Here is a 24,537-nt window from a genome sequence, read left to right on the forward strand (position 1 = left end):
AATTAAGAGAAAAAAACTATGCAAATAAAACACACAAATAAAAATGTGTGCATGTGTGTTTTATAATGCCGGAACCCAACCTGGGATGAGTTTTGCAAAAGAACAAACAAACAAACAAACAAACAAACCGTGGAACACTAGGTTAATGAACATACACAAAGAGAGGCCCACACACACACACACACACACACACACACACACACACACACACACACACACACACACACACACACACACACACACACACACACACACACACACACACACACACCCCCACGGTCACACACTCACACACTCACCAGGAAGAGCACAACGCTGACTCCGATGTAGGCGAACACGATGCACATCCAGATCTCGTAGGCCAGCGGGTCCAGGAAGGAGAAGACCCCCGGCTTGGACTTCTGGGGCTTCTTGATCATGATGGAGATGCCCAGCGACATGAAGGGCTTGGAGAAGTCGATCACTTCCTCACGCACCAGAGTGATGGTCAGCGGAGCCACCGCTATGTCTGCTTTCTATCAAAGAAGAAGAAGAAGACGACCGTCAGAGGCTGGAAGGGAGGACACAGGACCAATCGTCATGCACAGTTGACCACATCGTGCTTTAAAGTCCTTTCTGTCTTGGAGCACAGGTTTTCTGGAGCCTGCGGTGTAAATCGTGAGTGCTGGGGCATACACTTCCCGGTGTGTCTGCACGTATCTGGAATTGTGTCAATCTCCTTTATATGCAAAGAGTGTGCGTGTGTGTGTGTGTGTGTGTGTGTGTGTGCGTGTGTGTGTGTGTGTGTGCGGTTGTGTGTGCGTGTGTGTGTGACTGTTTGCATGCGTGTGTGTGTATTTGGGGTGTGTATGTTCATCTTACCCCATACACCAGCTCCCCAACCATTCCATTCCAGATTTTGGTCTCTGCGTCTCTTGCGCCGTACTTGCCGTCTCCCACAATCCTCAGCTGGTATCGTATTCCACAGTGTTTTGCTATTTCAGCAGCGAGGTCAACGCAGTAGCCTGAGGACAACAGAAAAAGTCTGTGTCAGTTACATCGAGGTCACTGTAATGGTACACCGTACTTTCACATTACATCACATTACAGAGCAATGGTTTAGCTTCAGTCTGAGTGCTAATGTGGCCATTGATGGCCATCAAGGAAGGAATTAATTGCTTTTTATTTTCAATTTCAATTAAATATTTTGTTATAAAATAGGAAAATAATAAATACAGTAATAATGAATGAGTAAAAACATGAAAAAGAGGGCTAAAGTTTATTTCCACGTTAAACGGTTAAACTGATCCCCATCTCTAAACCAATCAGAGATAACCAACCAGAGATATACATATCTCTGACTCTTACTATACTCTATACTGTATATCTTTATATATAAATATATATACATACTCAAGACACGTACACACATACAGGCACACGCACACAAACCTTCATAGCGGTCATTGTCCTGAAAGAGCTCTGAGTTCTTCTTCAACATCACATAAGGGGCTTCCTACACGCATGACCAAAGAGTTCAAAAGGTTCATAGCTCATTTCATAACAAAAGCATTGCATTTACTTTGTTTCTCCTTTTAAATAATACATATAGTTCAAAAAGCTTTTTTGAACTTTTTTCATTTTCCAAATTCATTCATTCAAAGGGTCTCTGTAACCATAAGGGCTTCTCATTGGTTCTTCTTGGGATTAACCGTGACGTCAACAGGCTAATCTGTTGTGTCAAGTGATGTTGTGCACCTTGAAGCATCCACCAATAACAGGGTCAAATCAGTTGTGGACAATTTGCTTTCTGTAGCTCTTTGTCGCATGATGGAAATGTTAACATAGCAATATATATGATTTAAATCAACATTTTAGATCTCTTGAACAGAGAGGTACAGACACTGAGCTGGACCTCTTCCATTCCTCCTGTTATTGGCCACAAGTGGAATTACCAGATTGCTTGGATAATGGATCTTTTTAAACTATTGAATTGCGCACATAAGAAAATAAAACATCACAATTATTGTGGGGTTCGACATTTTAAATATTGAATTGAAAAATATATTGAAAACATTTAATATTTCAAAATTAAAAAAAAGAAAAATAAATGTGGTAACATCAGAAAGTGTTCTTGGTTACCAGTATAGTGGTGACGATAACCGTCTTGTTCTCCATGCCACTTGTGTCGTTAGGGTAAAGGTCTGACTTGGTCACTACCATCTTATCCATCTCATTCCAGTAGCCAATCTAAAACACACAAATACACAAGTCACGTTTGAAATCCACAGATCCATTACATTCAGTGCATTCAAACATCTTAATATTCGAATAGAATCATACAGTGGACAAATATATATATAAATATATAATGTTCTCTACTGATGGTTAATTGCTAAAGAAAATGAACAGATTGCGTTTCATTAATTGGACCGACTCACAAACAAACAATACACAACTAACCTTGACTGGTCCGTTGTTTTTCAGCTCCATGACGGTGACAGAGTAGTTGACTCTTTTCCCATATTGGTCGAACTGAATATTTCCTGTTAACCCATCTACACGCACCTAGAAACATAAAGCAACGGGAACTCACAGACAGTAATGAAAGCCCTTCAACAGAACTATCTGTTATACTTAAGCAATAGGTCACGACAGGCTGTGGTATACGGTCATTAACTGTGGTATAATGACCGTATACCACTGACTGAAGTGATCTATTGCTTTTATAAAACGGTTACGTAAGTATGGCGAAATGAAAGTCATAGACACCCTCAATTTTGAAAAAGCGAATAACGAATAAAGAATACAAAAAAGTAGTCCCTCCTGGCTGCCTGCAAAGTGTACGGCGGTTGCTATGCAACACGCTGTAGCGTCCTTCAGAGAGAAGGCTAGAGACGGTAGCTCGGTTCGCCGGCAATTTAGCCTACTATCGAGTTCACTCACCGTGTGCCTATTGCTTTACAACATTTCCACCCTCTCCAGCAATCAACATATTTTTAGGCTTCAGTGAACTATGCTATTGCTTTTATATATAAATAAACAACAGTTCAAGTTAGGCGCGGAGTGATACTGAACACCGTAAACTGAACGGGCGTCATAGCTGTGTGTATACGCTCAATATACAACAATTGGGAACCAATCAGATCGCTTGATTTAAGCCACCCGTTTTATAATATCTATTATACTATATACTATCTATCTACTGTCTAGTGCAGCGATGTGGCCAGCGTGTACACACAGTCTTCGCTCATAACACATATATATCGGTCTGCTCGTTTTATGAACCAGGACCAGGGGACAATACTTCTTCACTAGTTAACTCCCCTAATTGTGCCCTGGACCATCAACGTAGCAGACCCATAATTCATGTTATAAAGGACACCTGCTGTCTCTTGGACAGGGGCAGCAGGTGCTGCTGTCACGTCGCAATGACTGCCTCCATTTCAGAATCATAGTTTGGTACTGGGAAGGATGGATTCTGATGTACAAGCACTAATCGGTTTATATTTGATTTAATATACTTTAACTATTTATATAACATCATTCTGTGGTATGAAACGTTTAAGCGGTGAGCGAGCCGCCTGTTTCAGTCAGAATTTAAAAGCTGTGAAACTTAAAACAATTCACACATTGTGTTTGGACGACAACCCCCAAGTGGTTAAGGCCCACGCACACTTTGTGACACTATTTTTAAGCTGGTTGGCGTTGTTTAGTGTGAGCTTTGTAATCAGTGATGTAATCTCAGATCCAGCCCCTGTGTGTTGCAGCAGAGCCCCTCGGTGGAGGCGGCCCGGAGCCCGAGAGGCTCTGAGGGGTGAACCCTGGTCCCTGCTTTCATCACGGTCATACTCTGCTCAGAAGGGGATTTAAGTGCATTTCTACGGTCTACACTGGTTTAAGATTTAAACCTTTGCAGACACTTTTTGTTCTTTGGTGTGCGGACCAGATGATTTACCACTGCTGGCCGCGTTTGTGTTCGCTAGTAGCCAATCAGGCACTTACAGATCCCCAGATCGGACAACATGATTGGACAAATATGAAGAGAAAGAACGAGAGATGCACCATTCCCCCAGATGGAAGCTGGTCTGCTACAGACCAGCGCTGTGAGCCTTTGTCTTTGGCCCTGGTCTGCTACAGACCAGGGCTGTGAGCCTTTGTCTTTGGCTCTGGTCTGCTACAGACCAGGGCTGTGAGCCTTTGTCTTTGGCCGGCCGACCGATAAGATGGTCCAACAGCCATCAGTCAAACAGGTATGTGTAATGAAATGTGCTTCAGATGCTGCATTATACAAATTTGAAGATAAGGGTCTGTATTTATCCAAGATCAATTCTCTGTCACTATTCACCTTTATCTTACCATATCTAATACGACGCAATGTTGGTGCAAGCGGAACATCAAACAGACCAAACAAACTCATGACTCAAACATGGACGGTTTTGTTGTATAACATGTGAGTGAGTCACAGCACGCTTGGTTTAAGATTGGAACCTGTTTCAGGGCGCGCTCGATCTCCACCCCCTGGGCCCACGGGACGGCGGGATTGGCCAAGCAGTCCCCCGTGTTTCCACGGCGACTCATATCTATGCGTTGTTTGTGGAGGAAGCGGAACGCCTCAGTCATCACCTGGACAGCGTCATATGTCAGGGCCGAAGTGTACTGTAACAGAGACAAACAACACACCGCATCTCTGTCGTTACACCTCTAACGTTTACCATTTCATTTATAGCATCGGCCTCAGTCGTGATCATACGCTGAAGCCCAGCACCTCCGACTTGATCCTGTAACATGACTTAGTGCTTAGTGGACAACGAACCAGACCCCCTGGTGCTGCCCTCCTTGTGGTGGGGGCCTTTGACAAGCTCTGCCTAAAGATAAGACACTGGACCACGGTGACACACGGTCAACAAGGACTACAGAGCTGTGACTCTGAGAGGGGGACACTCTGGTTATATAAAAGTAGAACCAGTATGTCAACCCCACAAATCAATTCATGAATCTATCAAGGTTGAGATGAGCACTCTATTTTGCAAGGGTGATCTGACCAAATACAGAAACAAGGAAATGCACGACTCCTGTGATTAAATGAATACAATAAATAAGATATCGGTCTATGGCACAGGCAGACCTTCCATTCTCGTCTATCTATGTACACAGCCATTTGGCAGCATGCCACATGCATAAAGCAGCAGTATTGAACAGACCCTGTTATGGCACACTGTGAAGATGTGAACAGCATCTTCACTGTTTTAAACCATGATTTAAAAGACGCCAATGTTCCAGTCAGGCTGTTGATGTAATAGTCGGCAGCTGGGGCTCATACGTTAATTGAGTTCTACACCGAGTTGTGCGAGCGAAATGACTGTTGTGCTGCTGTTTGTTTTAAGTAAAAATAAGTCTAGTTCTACCAACAACATTGCGCATCAAGGAAACTCTTTTCCACACACAGCCTCAGTTAGTATTGTTCAGTAGGCAGACGTAGCAGCCTACACGGGGGACCTACACAGCCTACACGGGAGGGTAGGAGTACGTCTAGGTGCTGGCGAGCCTGGAGACGGCGGTGGCCTGTCTCCCTATCCCCTCGGAGCGGAGACGGCCTGGAGCTCAGCTCAACAGTGAGGACTCCACTCCAGATTGAGCTGCCATAGTGTAGCATAATAATAATGATACTTTCTGAAAGCGCTTGATAGAAAAAAACAAAAAGTCATCTTTGATTTAAATAAATAAAACAGCCATAAAGAAGCTTATCCACCACGGCTCAAAACAGATGTACTCCAGCAAGGGAACCAAAGCAGACTCAACAATATGCTCATAAGCAACTCAAACGTATAACAGAATAGACCTCTCAGAGAGTTCATTCATTAAGAAGTTATAAAAAATGCTGAAGGATGAGGAACGAGAGCAGTACTAAAAACAAATCAACGATTCATTCTCTGAAGGAATCGTTCGCTTTCAGAATCAAATATGAGAATCAAAAAACGGCTGTGAGCCAACACAGTTCTGCCTTCTAATTCTAGAAGCATCTGAAAAACAACCTGCTGGGAAGAAATACATTTAGGTGATCTCAACAAAGGCTGAGGGTGAACCTGCAGCTACCCACTGGCTCATGATGATCTAGTGTAGGCTTCAACCTCACGACGAGATCTCTCTCACTGAGCACAACTCGGCACTAAAGAGAACATGAAGTCAACACTCCCTTCACGGCCTCCTCTCTGTTTGAAGCAGCGCGACTGTTCCAGCATGATGTCATCGCCTGAGACCATCGAGTAGCCAAGTGTCACGATGTGTTTGGATGGATTTATAAATTGTTATTTAGTCTGTAAAAAATACGTCATCGTTTACAAGTGAAACAGCGATTATGATTAAGAAAAACAAACAAAAAACGCAACGTTTCTTGATTCCGTGGGATTATGTACTTGATGAGTATTGTATTCCAGCCGGTCCGTTCCGCTGGACGCAGCTCCGTCCCTCCCAGCGCCCACGCTGCAGCGCCGGAGCTTCAGTTAGCACGACGTGGGATTTCATCGTAGCGCCAGTCAAGATTTAGAGAAAGGAATCCAATCCTCACCCCACTCCCCCCGCTACCCTCTCCAAACGACGCCCACCATGAGGCACGCTCAAAACGTACCGTGGGGATATCAACCTGGCTCTCTGTTAGCCTCTACATAACACCAGTGTTTTAGAGCACATTTCAAACCAAAGTATATATATAGTAGTATATATAGTAGTATATTGTAACAGTCACAAGAACTTAAAGGCCCAAAACCAGTAGATGTTATCCTTCCGTTACATTCGTAAAGTTATAAAATCATAGTGATGAACTTTCTATTAAATAGCAGAATTGAACAGTGAATGTTGTCCATGGTTCTCCATACCCTGATGCGTGTGTCAGCGCCCGGATACTCCTTCTCTTCCAGGCCTTCCCAGCGCTGGTCAAACTTCGCCACCACAGGATCATCAAAGTCAACAATCTGAAATCCTGAAACATTGGCCCCTCCGTATTGGATTTTAGAAAGATCCCCGTCTACGAACCCCTGGGGAACAGGAAGACACACGTCAACGCTTTGTCATGATAAGAAACACGTAGAGCTAAACATAAGAGTGGATTATACTGTAACAACTTTTGCAACTGCATTTGTATGCAACTATGAAGACTATTTGAGTTGTTTCTTTGGTAAAAAACATAAACATTAAAAAAACATATAAATATATTTATTTATATGTATTGATAGTATTAAGAAATTTGAGATCTGCAGAAAATACCAATATAAAAAACGAGTATGATAATGATGCATATAGTGATAATGACATTCAATGGGAGTGCGATGCAGTAATTCACCTACCAAGTTAGCGATAATGTAGTGGTATCCTTTCACATGCTTGCCAATGGTGATGATCTGTTGGAAAAGAAAATGGGTCCATTCTTAATTACAACATTGATTTGGTGGAATCAAACTAGACATTAGAGTTTTATCTAATTTAATAATTCTGATTAGTCAGGGCAGGGTGGCATGGATATTTTCAATTGACTTTTTTTGACTAAAATTAAACTTAAAACTATAATTGGTATATAATTGTAGCACCCTAAAAATAGGGTGCTACAGTTATTAGTTACCATAAACATACAATTTTTAAGACGCTACCCCAATGTTGTCCTCTAGTGATGAACCCCCAAGAAAAAACATTTCCTTGAAAGCTTCAATGCTTCAGAAAGCTTCATCTCTCCATGAGTGGCGTGGTCGCAGGTGTTGGGCAAGATAGTTTCAAAATGTGATAGATGACATGATCACTGATTAATGCCATTGTTACGTAAAAATGTACAAAACAATGTTACTTTTGGTTTGATTTGAAATGTTAAATGTAATACTAATTGCAGCCGTAACAACCTAATAACTTTCAGAGCGTACAGCCCATCAACCACTTTTTACGGTCTAGGGCATTAATCCTTCCGTCTCTTGTACAATGACAAGGAAACAAAACTCAAGACTATCTGCCATTAATATCTATGTGCTTGCAACTCTATATACACTATTTTATTATGTCGTAATGCTGTTGGTTAAACTAAATAACACATTGGCTTTGAGGACTAACATATCGGAAATGACTAGCTTGCTGGTCGTAATGAAAATTATGTGATTATACATAATCACCCAATCACCAAAGGTGCGTCAGAAACAAACCAATGAATACTTTGCACCACTTGTGTTGCAAAAATGCATTAAACTATTGTGTGTAGCATTTTAAGAAAGTAGACAGTGAGATACCATAAAGACTATGCTATGAACTCACAGGACGCCCAAAGGCATTCAATGAATGCTAAAAAAAAGAAACACGTAGGACCTCATTTTACGGTAATATAATACAGAATATATTAGTGACATGTTATATTACTTTGTCAACGCAAAAATGAATATATCATGTTTTGTAACACTTTACCGCCTTAAAAATGATCACTGATTGATTATAGATAGATAGATTGTTGGATGGATAGGTAGATAATAGATAGATATAGTTGGACAGACAGACAGACAGACAGACAGACAGACAGACAGACAGACAGACAGACAGACAGACAGACAGACAGACAGACAGACAGACAGATAGATAGATAGATAGATAGATAGATAGATAGATAGATAGATAGATAGATAGATAGATAGATAGATAGACAGATAGATAGATAGATAGATAGATAGATAGATAGATAGACAGAGACAGATGATCCAACCTGTTCCATGATGTCTTTAACTTTGTCTTGTTCACAGTCCAGAATAATACGCCGTTCCTTACGGATTTCCAGATCCTGCGAAAGCAAGTGAGAATGTTACACAAATAGCTACAAACTGCTTTACACGATGAAAACACAAATTCACATACAGACGGTTCTGACACAATGGCTGTGGCACGATGCTGCAATGGCTCACAAACAGTTAACAATAATAGACATCCGATCAAGGGATAGAAGAAGAAGATAGAAGAAGCTAGAATTGAATGAAATTAATCGAATGTAGCGTGTAGAAACTGTAGTAAAAGACTAGTCTGTAATCGGAGTTACAGCACTTCCACGACCTCCATTGACCAGGACCCACAGGGTTACTGGAGACTGGGTGGGGCGGCGGGGGCCTGGGCACAGCATGCGGTGGACATGTAGGGTACTTAAGGGTTCTTAAGGCTGAATGGACACCGGACGCTGTGTCCGTATCACAGAGGACTGTAGCCTCTGTGTAAGACTGCTGACCTGAGGGGGGGGGGGGGGCGAGGATTTACACGAGGAGACAAACCATAACGCCAGGGAGACAAAGGGTCCCTCTCGCTGTACGGGTTAGAACCCTTCTGGCAGTCCACACTCACACAGAACCACTAGTGCAGAGGGACGCCCACTGCATACATTGTGATTATATTCAAACATACGCATCCCTACCCATCCGGAAAGAACTGACTGCTGCCTCGTCAGTATACTATCGTCTACATCAGGGGTTTTCAAACTTTGAGTGTGTGTGGACCACTTTTTATAATCAAGAATTTTCGCGGACCACCTTATAACACACATAATAAAATATGTCTACACACAGTCCTACCTGAGTTACCTGCATATATTAGCACTAAAAGTAACATCAGTACAACAGGCTTGTTAAAAGAACGTTTACTGCACACAACGGCTGCCACATATTTAATGTATTTATTTAAAGCTCCCGAGGGCGTAATCAGGTTCATTTGAACACCAGGCTTATATCCATAGCATGGAGTATTAAATATGTACAGTAATCACAAACGAACTGAACTGAACTGAACTGGATAAAGTCAAATATCAAATCTTCTCAAAGTCCTCAACGAACAGGCTGGGAGTTTGTCCAAGTAACATATGCAAAACATTTCACAAACGGGAGCTCAAGAAACTTACTGGAAATTAAAATATTAGGGCTTATTTCTTCCATTTATAATTTAAAACAAATAGTTTCAGGTATACACTGCCTATATATAAAGGCTATGCATGTGATGTGATGACGAAGTTTGCTTTTTTTAGTTTGTTTTTTTAGTTGTTTTTTTTTTGTTTGCTTTTCCACGGACCACCTGCAGTACCGTCGCGAACCACAGTTTGAAAATCACTGTTCCACATCACTGATTCCATTAGAGAGACTAGACATCGGAGACGGGGGGGAACGTGAACGCATGCGTGTGTCTATACCTGAAATAGCGAGCGGTAGGCCTCGTCTTTCCTCTCATCTTTCAGGTTTCCAACGTTGATCGCCGTGACGACCCATTTCTTCTCGGCTGCCGTATCCAGAATCACCTGAAGAGTTGACAAACCTACACGCAGAACGTCAACAGTTGGCTACTTGGCGGTGGTACGTTTCTATAATGAGTTAGTATCGAGTAGTGCCGTTACCTCTATCGCTGTCATAGAGATAGGCAAACTTCTCCCACTTGTAGTACTCCACTAAGGACACCAGGGGGCCCTTGATCTCCGGGCGCATCTGGAGGACGAACTGGTTCATCCCCTCCACGGGAAACGAGGGCGTGATGAAGGACACGTGCAGCGTCTCGCAGAACGACGTGATGGTGTTCACCGACTTTTTGTCGTAGAAGCCAAAGATGGCATAGACGCCTCGGGAGAACTGGGAGCAAACTACATTAGAGAGAGAGAGAGAGAGGGAGAGAGAGAGAGAGAGGGAGAGAGAGAGAGAGAGAGAGAGAGAGAGAGAGAGAGAGAGAGAGAGAGAGAGAGAGAGAGAGGTTGAACAATTGATCGTCATTATACAGAGTAGAATAGAACAGTGGAAGGTCGTATTAAGTGTTAAACAGAAGTGTTTAAATCCAGCATTGTAACTCCTAGTCTTTTTAGGTCATTAAAATGATCAATAGTTATCGTTATCGATCAATATGATCGAGTGATATCGTGATCGGTCTTTCCGCCGTATCGCCCAGGCCAACTCCAAATGCATGACCCCCCCTAGAGTTGAATCGGGGAGTCCTTTGCAGGTGCCGCTCAGAGGCCTTAAGCAGTCCATATAGGCTGTGAATCAGGTGCCCGCTCTGGCGTTTGGATCTTAACAAACATTATTTGTTTTTAAACATTACAACATTATTTGTGTTACTTCCTACGATTATTTAATTCTCAGACGACAACGTGCCGCTAGGTTCCGTCCCCATGTGGCGGTTCTCTGGAACGCGGCCCAGATGCTGCCAGGGGCTCGTCAGATCTCAGGCTGTAATGCAGTTATTTTAAACATAATATTATATACGGTTTGGCGGAAGGAGAAGTAGGTAAGATCCCGTGTGTTACAGTGTCAGTCCAAAATGTAAAAGCGGTCTTGACCATGCTCTTTGGGTGCGGACCGGGGCTTTAGACTGTCCTGAATGTATGGGAAGCCAGTGGAGGGACATGAGACAGGTTCATATCAGGTCTCCAGCAGGACCTTGTCAGAAGCCAGTGGAGGGACATGAGACAGGTTCATATCAGGTCTCCAGCAGGACCTTGTCAGAAGCTCTGCAGCAGCACTTTGACAAATGTTTACATGACCCAACGCAGATAGGCTGAGGCGGGTAATGGAACGGAAATCTAAACGTGAAGAAATAAAATCATGTATAGAACATTTCCATTTTATTTTTGTTACAATAGACCCAAGCTTAGTGAGGGTCCAACGTGATGGTCCAAACACATGAACTGATCAAAGAAGGAAGAGAATTAGGTGTAATGCTAAATTTGTCAGGGCAATGAACAGGACTTCCGTCTTATCTGCATTCAGGTGAATACAATTATCAGTGTTAATGCAATCATGAAAAACAGCCAATTGATCAAGCTTATCGGGATTAAAAGATGTGTGCGTTTATATATGACCAGCATAAGATTGGTGAGAGATGTCCTTAAAGCTTCTCATAAGAGGAAGAGGAAGCAGGAAGCACGTCTTATGGTATAAGTAAGAGTAAGAGAGTAAGACGCAAACCAGACTGAAACTTATCAAGGACGATGCCCGTCCAGAGTAGTGTTAAGCTGCCTGGCAACAGCCTTCTAGAACGTTTGGGAGAAGAAAGGTCACTTAGAAATAGGCCTGAAGTTAATGTTCAGAGAGGGCTCAACAAGGAAAAAAACTAAGACCAATAGACGTAAGCATTTAAAAACAGATGTTACAAGATATCTAATGGACTTGAAGAGGGATTCATTGTAGCCACTAGATCAGTGGGGTCATTTAGGGAAAGAATACTGAATTCTGAGTCCAGAATCGATGGATGGTAGTACCGCCTGGATGAGGGGCTATGCTTGCCTTTACCTTCTTACCTGTCAACAACGTGAGTGAGAAAGTGATTACAGTCATCAATGGAGAACACAATCACATATGGTACAGCAGGTGAAACAATATTGCTAATCCAAAGTCCACTCCAAAGTAGGCCTGGGCGATATGGCTGAAAGACATATCACGATATAACTTGATCATATTGATCGATATCGATAACTATTGATCATTACCTAAAAAGACTAGGAATTACCATGCTGGATTTAAACACTTCTGTTTAACATTTATTATGACCTTCCACTGTTCTGCATTGATAAATACTCCAATGTCGATACAACTATATTATATTGTATTTATATTGTAAATAAGTATGGAACCGTGTTTGTGTAACAAACCCAGCTGCTAGATTCGGTGGTCCAGTCTCTTATCGATACATATTGAACATGTTTTATTTTGATATTGATCAAAAGTCTAACACAATACGATAATTTATTGTTTTATTGCCCAGGCCTACTCCAAACAGTGCTTTAGGAATGCCATTACTGGAGATTAGGTCAGCAAAATAATCAGCTCTATCATCCTTAACCATATTGTCTAAAGTAGATAAGCAACGTTTAGCTGAACATGTGGACTTGGAGATTTGTGGCTTTCCAAAAATGCTCAATCTTGCAACATTTAAGTCAGAAAAAGGTGATGGTATCATTCGTCCCCCAGGAGCAGTTCACAGAACATCTAGAATTAGGAGGAGCCACAAAGCTACAAAGCAATGCACATTAAACCAAACATCCACCACAAAAACATCCACACTCGAGCTGGTTTATCTCTTGTTTTAAAGGCGGGGGTTTGGGTTTCAAAACAACAATATAATCTAATAAAATGCATTATGGAAATCAAACAAACAGATCTTCAGGGCAATATCAACGCCATAAGGCCCCGAGTATGTACAGTGTGTGGGACGTGACTTGATATTACAAAATTCAAAAACAGTACTGAATGTATAACAAACATGTACTGTATATGGAAATAACCAACCAACTATTACTCCAACCTAAGCGTGTCACTGGTTAGTGATCTAACTCCAGAGGGAGACGGTCTTACTGCGCCTGGCAAGACAAGGCTTTGACTCCTGCTACTTCCTGGTTCCCAAGAGGTCAGGGGGGGGGGATTAGAACCATTCTGGATATCCACGCTTTCAACAGTCAAGCTACAACAATGAGTGAGACGGTTCACTATTAGAGCGTTGCTCTGATGTGAGAGAGAGAGGGAGATTGGTTCACATCCATCCAGAGTTCAGGGACGCTGACTTTGACCTTTCTATGGTCAAGGCTCACAGGAAACGTCTCCGCTTTTCCTTTAGGGGCGTGGCCCCCGGGGGCCTGGCCCCTCCCTGGCCCCGCGGACCGGCTCGGAGCGAGCCGAGGCATCGCTGTGGCCGCTCAGGCGTCAACAACATCTCTGTATATTGTTACCTCTTTGCGTTTTCCTGACTGCGCTCTCCGAGGAGCGGCGAGGAGAGACCCCGTTGCGGTGATACATCACTGTAACAAGAATGTTCTTTTGCTGGGCTCCTCCAGAAGAGTGCGCGGGGCGCTTTATTGTACGGTTGCAGACAACGATAAATGACCGGTGCTCATGTTGCCATGCAGGAGAATTCTCCCAGAGCGAGAGTGTGCTGATGGCTGGTTTAACCTGTGCACACTGATTACTCAATGTGCCACAGGTGTGCAACCTCACCCAGCCCAGGAGTACAGGTGAGGCTGCTAAAACCAGACATCATCATCCACACACACACACACACACGCCCACAGTCACCTCTGCCTGAGAACAGCTCTCTGCAGCCCAGGCGCCAGCAGCTCTACTTCAGACTTAACCTCCACTCAGGAACTAGGACAGAGAACCTCTCCCCTCGGCGGCCAGGTGCCCTCGGGGGCCTCGGGGGCCTCGGGGCCCTCTGGGGGCCGGCTCTGTGTGCACCGACTACAGCCGCGGTTCGCTCGCCAGAGGTTGGATCCCAGGCGTTACAACCTCAAGGTCCTCCCTGTACCGACGTCAGCGGACCTCGACACTGGGGAGGCTTCCCCTGGGGGGGCGGTGTCAGACCTGGAGGTCGTCACTGACTCCTCAGGGACAGGTTTGGGGGGCGGTGGTGGCGGTGGTGCCTCTCCCACTCCAGTCTGAGGCGGCTGGCTGATACCCCCTGCTGCTCACATCCATGTGTCTGGACTTTCCACCATGATGAAAGTCTTGTTACATTCCTCTCATCTGTGCAGTCGCCATGTTGTGATCGGAACAGACAGCATGTCTAAAAAGACAAGGGGGGGGGGGGGGTGCGGTCCTGTCGCCTGCACAGAGCTGCGGTCCAGCTCTGGTTGTTGTGGGCTCATCACAACCCACTCAGTCCTGTAAGTCACTGTCATACAAACCTTTAACTATTTGAAAGAAAGACTTCCATTCTATGAGTTGAGTTGCTGCAACATTAATGCCATAAAGCAGAAGTTGTGAACTCGTAGTGTAAGCGAGTTGTGAAATGAGGTGCCGTTGGAAACCAATTGTAAACATGTTAATAGAGTTAGGACACAACTCCCATATTTCTACCAGTACTTAATATTCCATTTGCGAAAGCAAGCAGCCCTCCAATGAAGTATTTTTCTACTGGGTTATGCATATAGATGTCTTAGCCAGCCTTGACACATTCACTTAGATTTAGCCTTAGACTTAGAGAACTTTAATGTCTTCCGAGAGGACATTTGTGGGACAGACCATATACATGTCGTGCCACCAGGTGTGACTGTGATTAGATTACATCACAGGTGGGCGTGTCCACCTAGATGTATGACGGATTGATTGATGAGCAACGTTTACTACAGTCCACTGGGTAGGCTGGTGGACTGATCTATCCAGCACACATCCAGGTGGACACGCCCGCTTGTGATGTCAGAAGAGGCAGATTTTCAAAACGGCTTGTAACGGCTAATCACACTCACACCTGGTGGCATGTCATGGGACCTTATAGTGTACGACCCACAATCATATTTCGTGGATGAGGTCTCTGAATTATCTTGTTACATATTCTGACAATGTTCTGCTCATTTGGGATTTCAACATTCATGTGAATAATCCGTCTGATTCTCTCACAGAGGTCTTCTGTCTAGCATAGACACGTTTGGATTCAGACAACCTCCCCAGAGTGGTGGAAACACCCTGCATGTTGTCTTGACCTGTGTGGTTGAAATCTCACACTTGGTTGTCTCACATTATACCTCAACGTTATGCAATAACTGTATGCCCACTTTGAAGGTGGTGGTTTCTTGGTCCAGTGGTGACCGCCAGGCTGCTAGTAGTTAGCCCTAACACTTGCTCCTCTCTCTTACTACAACTGAGGCTGGCTTTACACGACAACGATCTGAACACAAACCGCAAAAGTGGCGTTGCGTTCCCCACTTTTCATTCTGCGTTTAGACGAGCGTCTTTGGGTGGAAATCTGCGTGCATACGGTGACGCAAAAGTGTGTGAAATCCGACATGTTTGTTGTGGTTTGCCCGTGCTGCACGTGGACGTGACGTAAACGCGTACGGGACGAGAGCCAGCGTGAGCAGCTCAGAGCACACCTTTTGCGTTGTTAACCCTTTAGACGGAAACGCAACGGTGGAGCGTTTTCAAGATTTCCACTCTGGAGGGTGGGTTAATTTTTTGGCGTTTTTAAGCCCCGAAAACGCTGTCGCTGTCTAAACTAAAGGCATATCTGATCAAATATTTTGTCGGTTTCACCCGGGAGCGTTGTCGTGTAAAGCCAGCCTTAAACTCAACTGGACCATTTTCTGATTCTTTGAAGACTGCTATGATGAAACGTCTCCACAAGAAGCCTGGCCTAGACCCCTAAGGCTCAGTTTTGATCAAGATTTGATCAAAATATAACCAGAACTGCATTCTTTCATCTTATAAGTGTTTTATAAGATGAAAGAATGCAGTTCTGGTTATATTTTGATGAAAGTGTTTTTCATCTTAGCTAAAACAGACCAATGTTATCCACAGTGAATGCAGAGACGCTCATCATCCCCTAGACTTTATTACTGTAAACACTTACCACGAAAAGCTGAAAAGACTACGAACTAGAATGAGAACATTTGAGCATATTCCACTTATTCTTGCTTCTCTCCACTGGCTCCCAATAACTGCAGCTTCAGATTTGAAGGTGCTACTGCTTAACCAGACCTATAGGCCTTGCACGGATCAGCACCGTCCTACCGGAAGGACCTTACTATTCCGTACAGTCCTTCTCGGCGGCCCCTCCGGTCTTCGGGAGCTGGCCTTCTTTCAATACTAAAGGTTAAGAAGCAATCAGCAGGAAACAGAGCCTTCCCCTATTGAGCGCACTATCTATAGAATAGTCTGCCATCTGTAATCAGGGAAGCTGCCTCTGCTGAGATATACAAATCCAGTCTGGCGCCTAGGGGTGCCCTCAGCTGCTGTTCCGACTGGGTGAGCGGGATTGCTGCTGTTAGGCACTAGATTAGAGGTTGCCTCCAAGTTTTTCTTTCCGCCCTGCCCCAGTTCAACATAATTCCGTCTCTGTTTTTGTACGTTGCGGTGACTGTGGGACCGTGTGACTGCTCACCGGCCAGCACCCCGTCACCAGGCAACGCCCATCAGCAGCAGTGTTTCTTTTATTATTGATTGTTTATTGGATTTCATTCTGATCAGAAACAGTCACAGACTCAAAGTTAAACAATAAAAGAAATACCAATTATATTGAGAATTTATTGTTCTCTCGTCTTTCAACCAATTAATAGAAAAGTATCGATAGTGGTATTACTAAAAACTTGGATCTTTAAGCAGTCTCGAAAATGATATTAATAGCAATACAAATTTACTAAAGCCAACCTGATTTGGGTCAGCAAATGATAGCACTCTTATGGTCAGGGAGTGAGGTTAACCATAGAGTAATTGTAATCAGCCACTGGCTCTGCTATGCAGCCTGGTGACTGGACTCATAATAGACTTACAGAAATACATCGAAAGGTTACTTGGAAAATAATTCACCCTAATAATATAATATTCAAAAATGATTATTATTATTTACTGTTGAGCAGACCAAAATGATGTGACGCCATCACTCTCAGAATCAAAATAGACAGCCATCTTTAATATCGTTAGCAACTAGCTGCTAACTGATATCAACTGTTCCGGGCTGAAACACACAATGGCTTATGGGTAACCTAGGAAACGATAATTAGAGAAATTGTGTGTACTTAATATATATACGCAACTCCCCCCCCCCCCCCCCCCCCACCAGCTGGGGACGTTAGAGTTGCGTTGATTTTTTTATTTATTTATTTGATTTGTATTATTTTTGTAGCTTTAAATACAGCCCCTTGGTAAATGTAATTACTAACTGTACATTAAAAAAGTATTTCTGCTCAATCTAAAAGACTAGACTAGAACTGCTTTCTCCTCCTCGACTGTAGGTTTATATACAGCGTGCATGGGCTTGATGCGCGCAGGTTTGATGCACTCCACTTTCTTTTTGTGGTGAACCAGCGCCACACAGTGGCCTTGGATATGTACTACAGCGTTTCTACAGCTCGATGCGTTTTCGCACGAGTCCGTCTTTACGGAGATATTCCTGAAACGCATCAAATGAAAACGGATCGTTTTCATCCGTGTGGATGGGGCCTCAGTCTTATGGCCCCCCCACTGAGAACTCTCACCCCCCCCGAGAAGGTTTCTGAAATGTATAGTGTTAGGCTTTGAGCTGCAACAGGGGATCACCTGCCCTTAAAGTACGAACTGATATAGGTGAGAGTAGGCCTGGGCGATATGGCTGAAAGACATATCACAATATAACTTGATCATATTGATCGATATCGATAACTATTGATTATTTTAATGACTTAAAAATACTAGGAATTACCATGCTGGATTTAAACACTTCTTCTGTTTAACACTTAATATGACCTTCCACTGTTCCACTTCCACTTCATTGATAAATACTCCAATGTCGATACAACAATGAAAAACACTCAAATATTGTAAATAAGTACGGAACCGTGTTTGTGTAACAAACCCAGCTGCTAGATTCGGTGGTCCAGTCTCTTATCGATATATATTGAACATGTTTTATATTGATATTGATCAAAAATCTATCACGATACAATAATTTATTGTATTATTGCCCATGCCTAGGTGAGAGTGCTCACCCCTTAAAATCTTTATGAGGACTGACCCTGTTAAGGGATGTTTAGAGAGAAGGTTACGATGGTTTGATCACCCAGAGAAGAACACACTACGTCTGGCGTAATATTTGACTTTACTGCAACGTATTTTCTTTAACGTTGCTGTAAAGGTGTCCATGTTGGTTTTTGATACAATTACTTTTTTGTGAGTCTGTGTTGTATTTCTGAAGTTGGGATAGTGTCCGAGCAACAGAGATGTCTAAGGAATGTAATTTACAAATTAACAAATTTTTGGTACCAATTAAGAATGGTTGGTACACTTCCTGAAAAGTATGTGCAGAGGTTACAATACTATGTTTCACTCAGGTAAATGTACGAGCCAATATACTCCTGGAAACATTTGTAGATCTGAACAAGCCAGCAGCCAGATGAATCCAACACTTTGAGGAAGTACTCGACTCCCTTGGAGCAGATCGGACAGTTAACGTTCGAGCAGTGGCAGATTTAGCAAATTGGGGGCCCAAGGCGAAGATATGGAGAATGGAGAAATGGAGAAAAATAATGGAGAAAAATAATGTACAGACTGAATGGTGGATAGGCAGGTAAAGCTAATCCACACGGAAGTAAAGGTTGGAGATGAGAAAAAAAATCTTCCCCTTTAAAACACTGCATACACTTCTTTACTCCAAAATTAAGATGGAAAGCAGAGAACACACAAAGTGTAGCACTACACAAACTAATAGTCACGATGGAACCCAACAGAGAATAAGGTTTCAGATAACACCTGTCTTTGCCAAAATGCCAGGAAAACCAGTACTGTACTGTTCTTTTTTTTAAGATCAAATCAATATCAATATAACAGCAAGACAAGTAGTTATGGTAAACCCCCACAAACAGTCAAATACTTAGCAAATATTGCCAAGAGGAATGATTGACTTTGTATGTGTGAGGTTGCAATTGGCATTGCACGTGAGATTGAACATTTCAAACAAACATATATATATATATTAAAAAAACGAGAGAGAGAGAGAGAGAGAGAGAGAGAGAGAGAGAGAGAGAGAGAGAGAGAGAAAAGATAGATTGTTCTCCACATCACACAGAGTCCTACTTATTGACGTCTTCTCACAGGTCTTCACCTAGCACCACTTCACAGCTAGCTGCTGCTGCTGTAGCGGCATGTTCAACGCTCTGGACGTTGTTGTTCCTGTCTGTCTGTCCCAACAGTAGCCTTGAAAAGGTCTGTCATCTTTGGCAGCGTTGCCAAATACTTATCGCTTTTTTCTTTTATTTGAGCCGCTTGGGTAACTTTATTTCCTAACCCTTTTCCTAACCCTTTATTTTGTTTTTGCGTTTAGACTCGTCTTGCTTCGTCTCTGTTTGTCTACTGAGGTTGGTTGGGGGCCCCCCTACTATGGGGGCCCCAAGCACCGGTTTACCCCAGTTGTCAAGGCATGTGGCATACATACTATCGATGCATAAATGTTGAAGGCTCACATCCCCAAATCAAGGTGGACCAACACAGTCTCTTTAGTTGTTGTTGCTTTATATTTGTGGTAGCATTGTTTACTCACATCCTCAAATTTCTCTACAAATTTGTGGGGTGGGTTAGTGGAAAATAGATTTCTGCCATCCGCAGAATTTAAACGTATTTATGCATGTCATTATGTCAGTTACTTTGTGTTCTAGGTACCACTGAAATAATAAAGGTAATATATACAATTGTGCATAGAGTTGTGTAGAGTGTAGAGTATTAAATATGTCACTGATCGAAAGATCATTCATTTCATACATTTATGATATCATGTACCACTGTCTATGGTGCTGAATTGGAGTGAGTTGGAGTCTCTGATCTGTAGACTTTGAACATCTTATGCAAAATTGATAAACGACTCGAGTAGGATAGAATTAGCCTCCCATGCTCCAAACGCATCCAATGAGTTAACCAATGTATACATTGATGCTGCAAAGAAGAAAATCTCTTCATAGTCGACAAACAAAGAATATAAGTTACGAATATAAACGTGGTACATCTGTGCAGCATATATGGCTAAATGTTCATAAACCTGTTCAACACCACTGACAATTAATAACAGGACAGTAGTCTGTGCATTGGCTATAATAATGTTAATACCCGACAACAAGATCTTTAGTGTAGAATGGGTTGAGTGTGATCAGTCAGCGATAGTTGTCCCTCTGCATAGACACTTAATCAAGTAAATATACAACCAAATGTAAAATACTTACAGCAGTTAGTCACAGCAAAACTATTGGCCACCTCCAAATTGTCAATGTGTGGCGTAAGTCTGAAGTCTGTTGTTCCGAATTGGACCATAGCGACTCTGAACGCACTGTACTCCTGATCAGCCCCCCTGGGGAACAGTCCACCTGAGGAGGAGCAACACAAACACATTTGTTAGAAAAACTGAAATAATTCAATACATTTTGGGTTAAGTGTGAAGGAAGATAACACACAATGAGTCGGTTTATTTCACTCAAGAGTAACAAGTAAGATTGATAGACAAATAAAAAAAAATTGTGAACCACACCCAAAAAATAAATAAGTTTACATTTAGATCGATGTCTAATAATGGTCAGCCGTGGTCGACTGGTTGACTTCATTCATCTATGAAATCAGAGAGTTCCCGCTCTCACACATGACAAAACCCATTGATAAAGACGACGTAGAAGCATTTGACTGAGTAAAAATTGTAAATACATGTGAATGAAGCGTTTCAGCGTATAGAACAAAATGTGGCACCATTCAATTAAGCAGAACATCTCAAATCCCTGCCCGTTTGGATTTGTGTTTTTTTGTGACCTCAAAGTGCAATAAAGCGATGGAAAGCGGGGAGCGAAAGGCTCATCGCTCCAAGTCACTGTGGGTCTAGCGCTGTAGACTGCTGAACCCTGACTGGGCATCACTTCACTTTGCGCCCCGCTTTAATGTCATTGTCTCGGCGTTTCAGTTTCAGTTAACCCCGCTAGACCCGGAGCACGTAGTCAGATTCGTTATCGGCTTATGATCACTATACTCTTATGATCACTATACTCTTATGGTCACTATACTCTTATGGTCACTATACTCTTATGGTCACTATACTCTTATGGTCACTATACTCTTATGATCACTATACTCTTATGGTCACTATACTCTTATGGTCACTATACTCTTATGGTCACTATACTCTTATGATCACTATACTCTTATGATCACTATACTCTTATGGTCACTATACTCTTATGATCACTATACTCTTATGGTCACTATACTCTTATGATCACTATACTCTATATATTATACTACACTATACTCTTATGATCGCTATACTCTATATACTATACTACACTTTATTCTATAGTTTGACTGGAATAAACATGCACAGCTCGTTTTGGAGTTGCGGGTAAGATCTCTCATTAGATCAGAGATATAATAAACAACCTATAAAAGGTAAACCTAAAACCTAACCTAAACCTAAAACCTAATTCACTGGTTTAGGCCTTTTCAAATGGGCTGTAGGCTACATCTATGACCTAACTATGGATCTAAGTGCTATCATTTGGGTGAAATTTGTTAACTTGCCAAATTTGGCAATGTCCGGTAATAGTGCGTGAAATGTTATATCTGTTCCTAATTGACTGATCAGACAGAAGCAGAAGGTTCTCAGAAGCATTCCCTACTCTACAAAGCTCTTTTTTGTGGGAAACCCTGCGCAGACCTCGAAGGACATTGAAGGACATTGAAGCCTCCTTAGGACTTACCCGTTGAACGTAAATAAATAAATACAGATAAGAAATTCTTCGCTCAGGAGTATAAATGAGATTATTGGTAGAGGTAATTTTGCACCAATGAGGACATATTTATGAATGAAGACTTTGATTTGAGCTAATACATCACTTAAAACGCTGCACAGTGTCCCTTTAAGCAGAACCTGATCGGGAAAGAACACTGGAACCCGAAAGGACTATTGTAAAGGACTAACGTAAAGGACTGACGTAAAGGACTAACGTAAAGGACTAAGTAAAGGACTAACGTAAAGGACTATCGTAAAGGACTAACGTAAAGGACTAAGTAAAGGACTAACGTAAAGGACTATCGTAAAGGACTAAGTAAAGGACTAACGTAAAGGACTAACGTAAAGGACTAACGTAAAGGACTGACGTAAAGGACTAACGTAAAGGACTAAGTAAAGGACTAAGTAAAGGACTAACGTAAAGGACTAAGTAAAGGACTAAGTAAAGGACTAACGTAAAGGACTAAGTAAAGGACTAACGTAAAGGACTAAGTAAAGGACTGACGTAAAGGACTATCGTAAAGGACTAACGTAAAGGACTGACGTAAAGGACTAACGTAAAGGACTAACGTAAAGGACTATCGTAAAGGACTAACATAAAGGACTAACATAAAGGACTGACGTAAAGGACTATCGTAAAGGACTAACGTAAAGGACTGACGTAAAGGTCTAACGTAAAGGACTGACGTAAAGGACTAACGTAAAGGACTGACGTAAAGGACTAAGTAAAGGACTAACGTAAAGTACTAACGTAAAGGACTAACGTAAAGGACTAACATAAAGGACTAAGTAAAGGACTAACGTAAAGGACTGACGTAAAGGACTAACGTAAAGGCCAACGGCAGTGGCAGTGATGTCAACGTTAACACCGTTAACCCTCAGGCTCCTCAGGTAGCGTTGCATTACTAAGAACTCAAAAGGCAAGTTTCAGGCTAACTGGCACCGACTACATCCAGGGCTTGTTGACGGCTGGTTTAAGCAGCCTCAAAGGGCCTGAGTCAGACTGATTAGACTGGCTGGGTGAGGCCTCACACCTCTGGTGCATATAGCAACGAAGGCACACAGGATAACCAGACACCACCACACACACATTTGCGAAATGCTCGAATCATCTGGTTTGTACTAACAGAGTTAACAGGAAAGGTTAACTGCCACAATGACAATGGAAGATTCTGAAAAGTCGAATAATCCTAAAAAGTTGTGATAAACATGTGACTGACAGACAACAAAATACACTACAAAGACCCCATTAGATACACCTAACGCTGTGTTTAAAGAACATAGCCTGGCAAGCACCATCAGCTCAATGCAAATAATAGGGGGGCCAAAATGGCTGACAGAATGTCACTTTTTGTAGAGAATTAATGCAACATGCAAAATAGGTCTGCTTTAACATTGACCACTTGTAGCAGACATGGGGTTCATGTTACGTCATATTAATCTTATATGATGGTTAACCCTCGTGAACACAGATTCAAGAAACCAAAATATGAACATATATCTTTCCCATACATTTTCCCTATCTCTTGATCTATTTCAATTGATGTATTTAAATAAAGTTGTGTGCACCCAACTTTATAGCCACCACACCGTTTCCGAGCAGCTACTAGAACACGACACACCAATCCTATCACCAACGTCCTATCAACAACATCCTATCACCAACGTCCTATCACCAACGTCCTATCATCCATCTGGAACACTAGGAACTGTTCAGAACACCCTAGCAACCACCCAAAGCACGCAATAAGCAGCATATAACATCCTTCAACTACAGCACTACTTCACGTCTCGCTACCGAATATTTTGAGCAAGCTGCACACCAACATTTCTTATGAAGTTGTACTTTTTCCAGTTTGAGGGAAATCTGTTAGAAATGCAATAGCTCTTGCCGACTCCTTTCTTTCCAGTTCTCCTTGCGTTCCAGATCCTGCCACTCCCATCCACTTTACAATATATATATATATAATATCTGCCATGACTTCATTTCCCTCACCTGAGCTTACTCATCGATCTGCCCACTGCACCTACTGCCGTCATCAGCCTCTCCACATATAAACCTGTTCACTATCTTTGTTCCTGTGTCAGATGGTTGATGCTGTCTTGGGCTTTGGTCATTGCATCTCTAGTTCTGTAGTAGTTTGTTTTTCCTTGCCAGTTGGTGGAACTGTGGTTAGTGTTGCCATTATTAATTCCTTATTTACTTTCCTGAGTTTGCATCAGCGATTGGGTCCTATCCGTTGTATTCCTGATGGCACCGGTCGTTACAACCGGCAGATTTTTTGACAAATCAGAGCATCTCTTGCCTGGCGATGTCATGGAATTCAAACTTCTTGTCAATCACATGTCTCACAAGTCGTT

The 24,537-nt window shown here is 42.5% G+C and overlaps 1 protein-coding gene across 2 annotated transcripts in view; it reads right to left on the reverse strand.

Annotated features, from left to right (window-relative positions):
* Window positions 1-24,537, reverse strand: part of LOC311340689 (glutamate receptor 2-like) — a gene marked incomplete at both ends in the record, with an annotated part of 43,481 nt that overhangs the window by 15,635 nt on the left and 3,309 nt on the right. For both annotated transcript variants that reach the window (XM_084465562.1, XM_084465563.1), the window contains 12 exons: window positions 300-515; window positions 862-1,004; window positions 1,432-1,495; window positions 2,122-2,229; window positions 2,443-2,547; window positions 4,471-4,638; window positions 6,855-7,013; window positions 7,323-7,376; window positions 8,708-8,782; window positions 10,166-10,287; window positions 10,367-10,606; window positions 20,630-20,770. In XM_084465562.1, coding sequence (XP_084321688.1) covers window positions 300-515; window positions 862-1,004; window positions 1,432-1,495; window positions 2,122-2,229; window positions 2,443-2,547; window positions 4,471-4,638; window positions 6,855-7,013; window positions 7,323-7,376; window positions 8,708-8,782; window positions 10,166-10,287; window positions 10,367-10,606; window positions 20,630-20,770 — 1,595 coding nt within the window. The remainder of the gene's footprint in view (window positions 1-299; window positions 516-861; window positions 1,005-1,431; window positions 1,496-2,121; window positions 2,230-2,442; window positions 2,548-4,470; window positions 4,639-6,854; window positions 7,014-7,322; window positions 7,377-8,707; window positions 8,783-10,165; window positions 10,288-10,366; window positions 10,607-20,629; window positions 20,771-24,537) is intronic.

Source organism: Micromesistius poutassou (genome assembly GCF_964030765.1).
Source record: "Micromesistius poutassou genome assembly, chromosome: 3".
Taxonomy (NCBI): domain Eukaryota; kingdom Metazoa; phylum Chordata; class Actinopteri; order Gadiformes; family Gadidae; genus Micromesistius; species Micromesistius poutassou.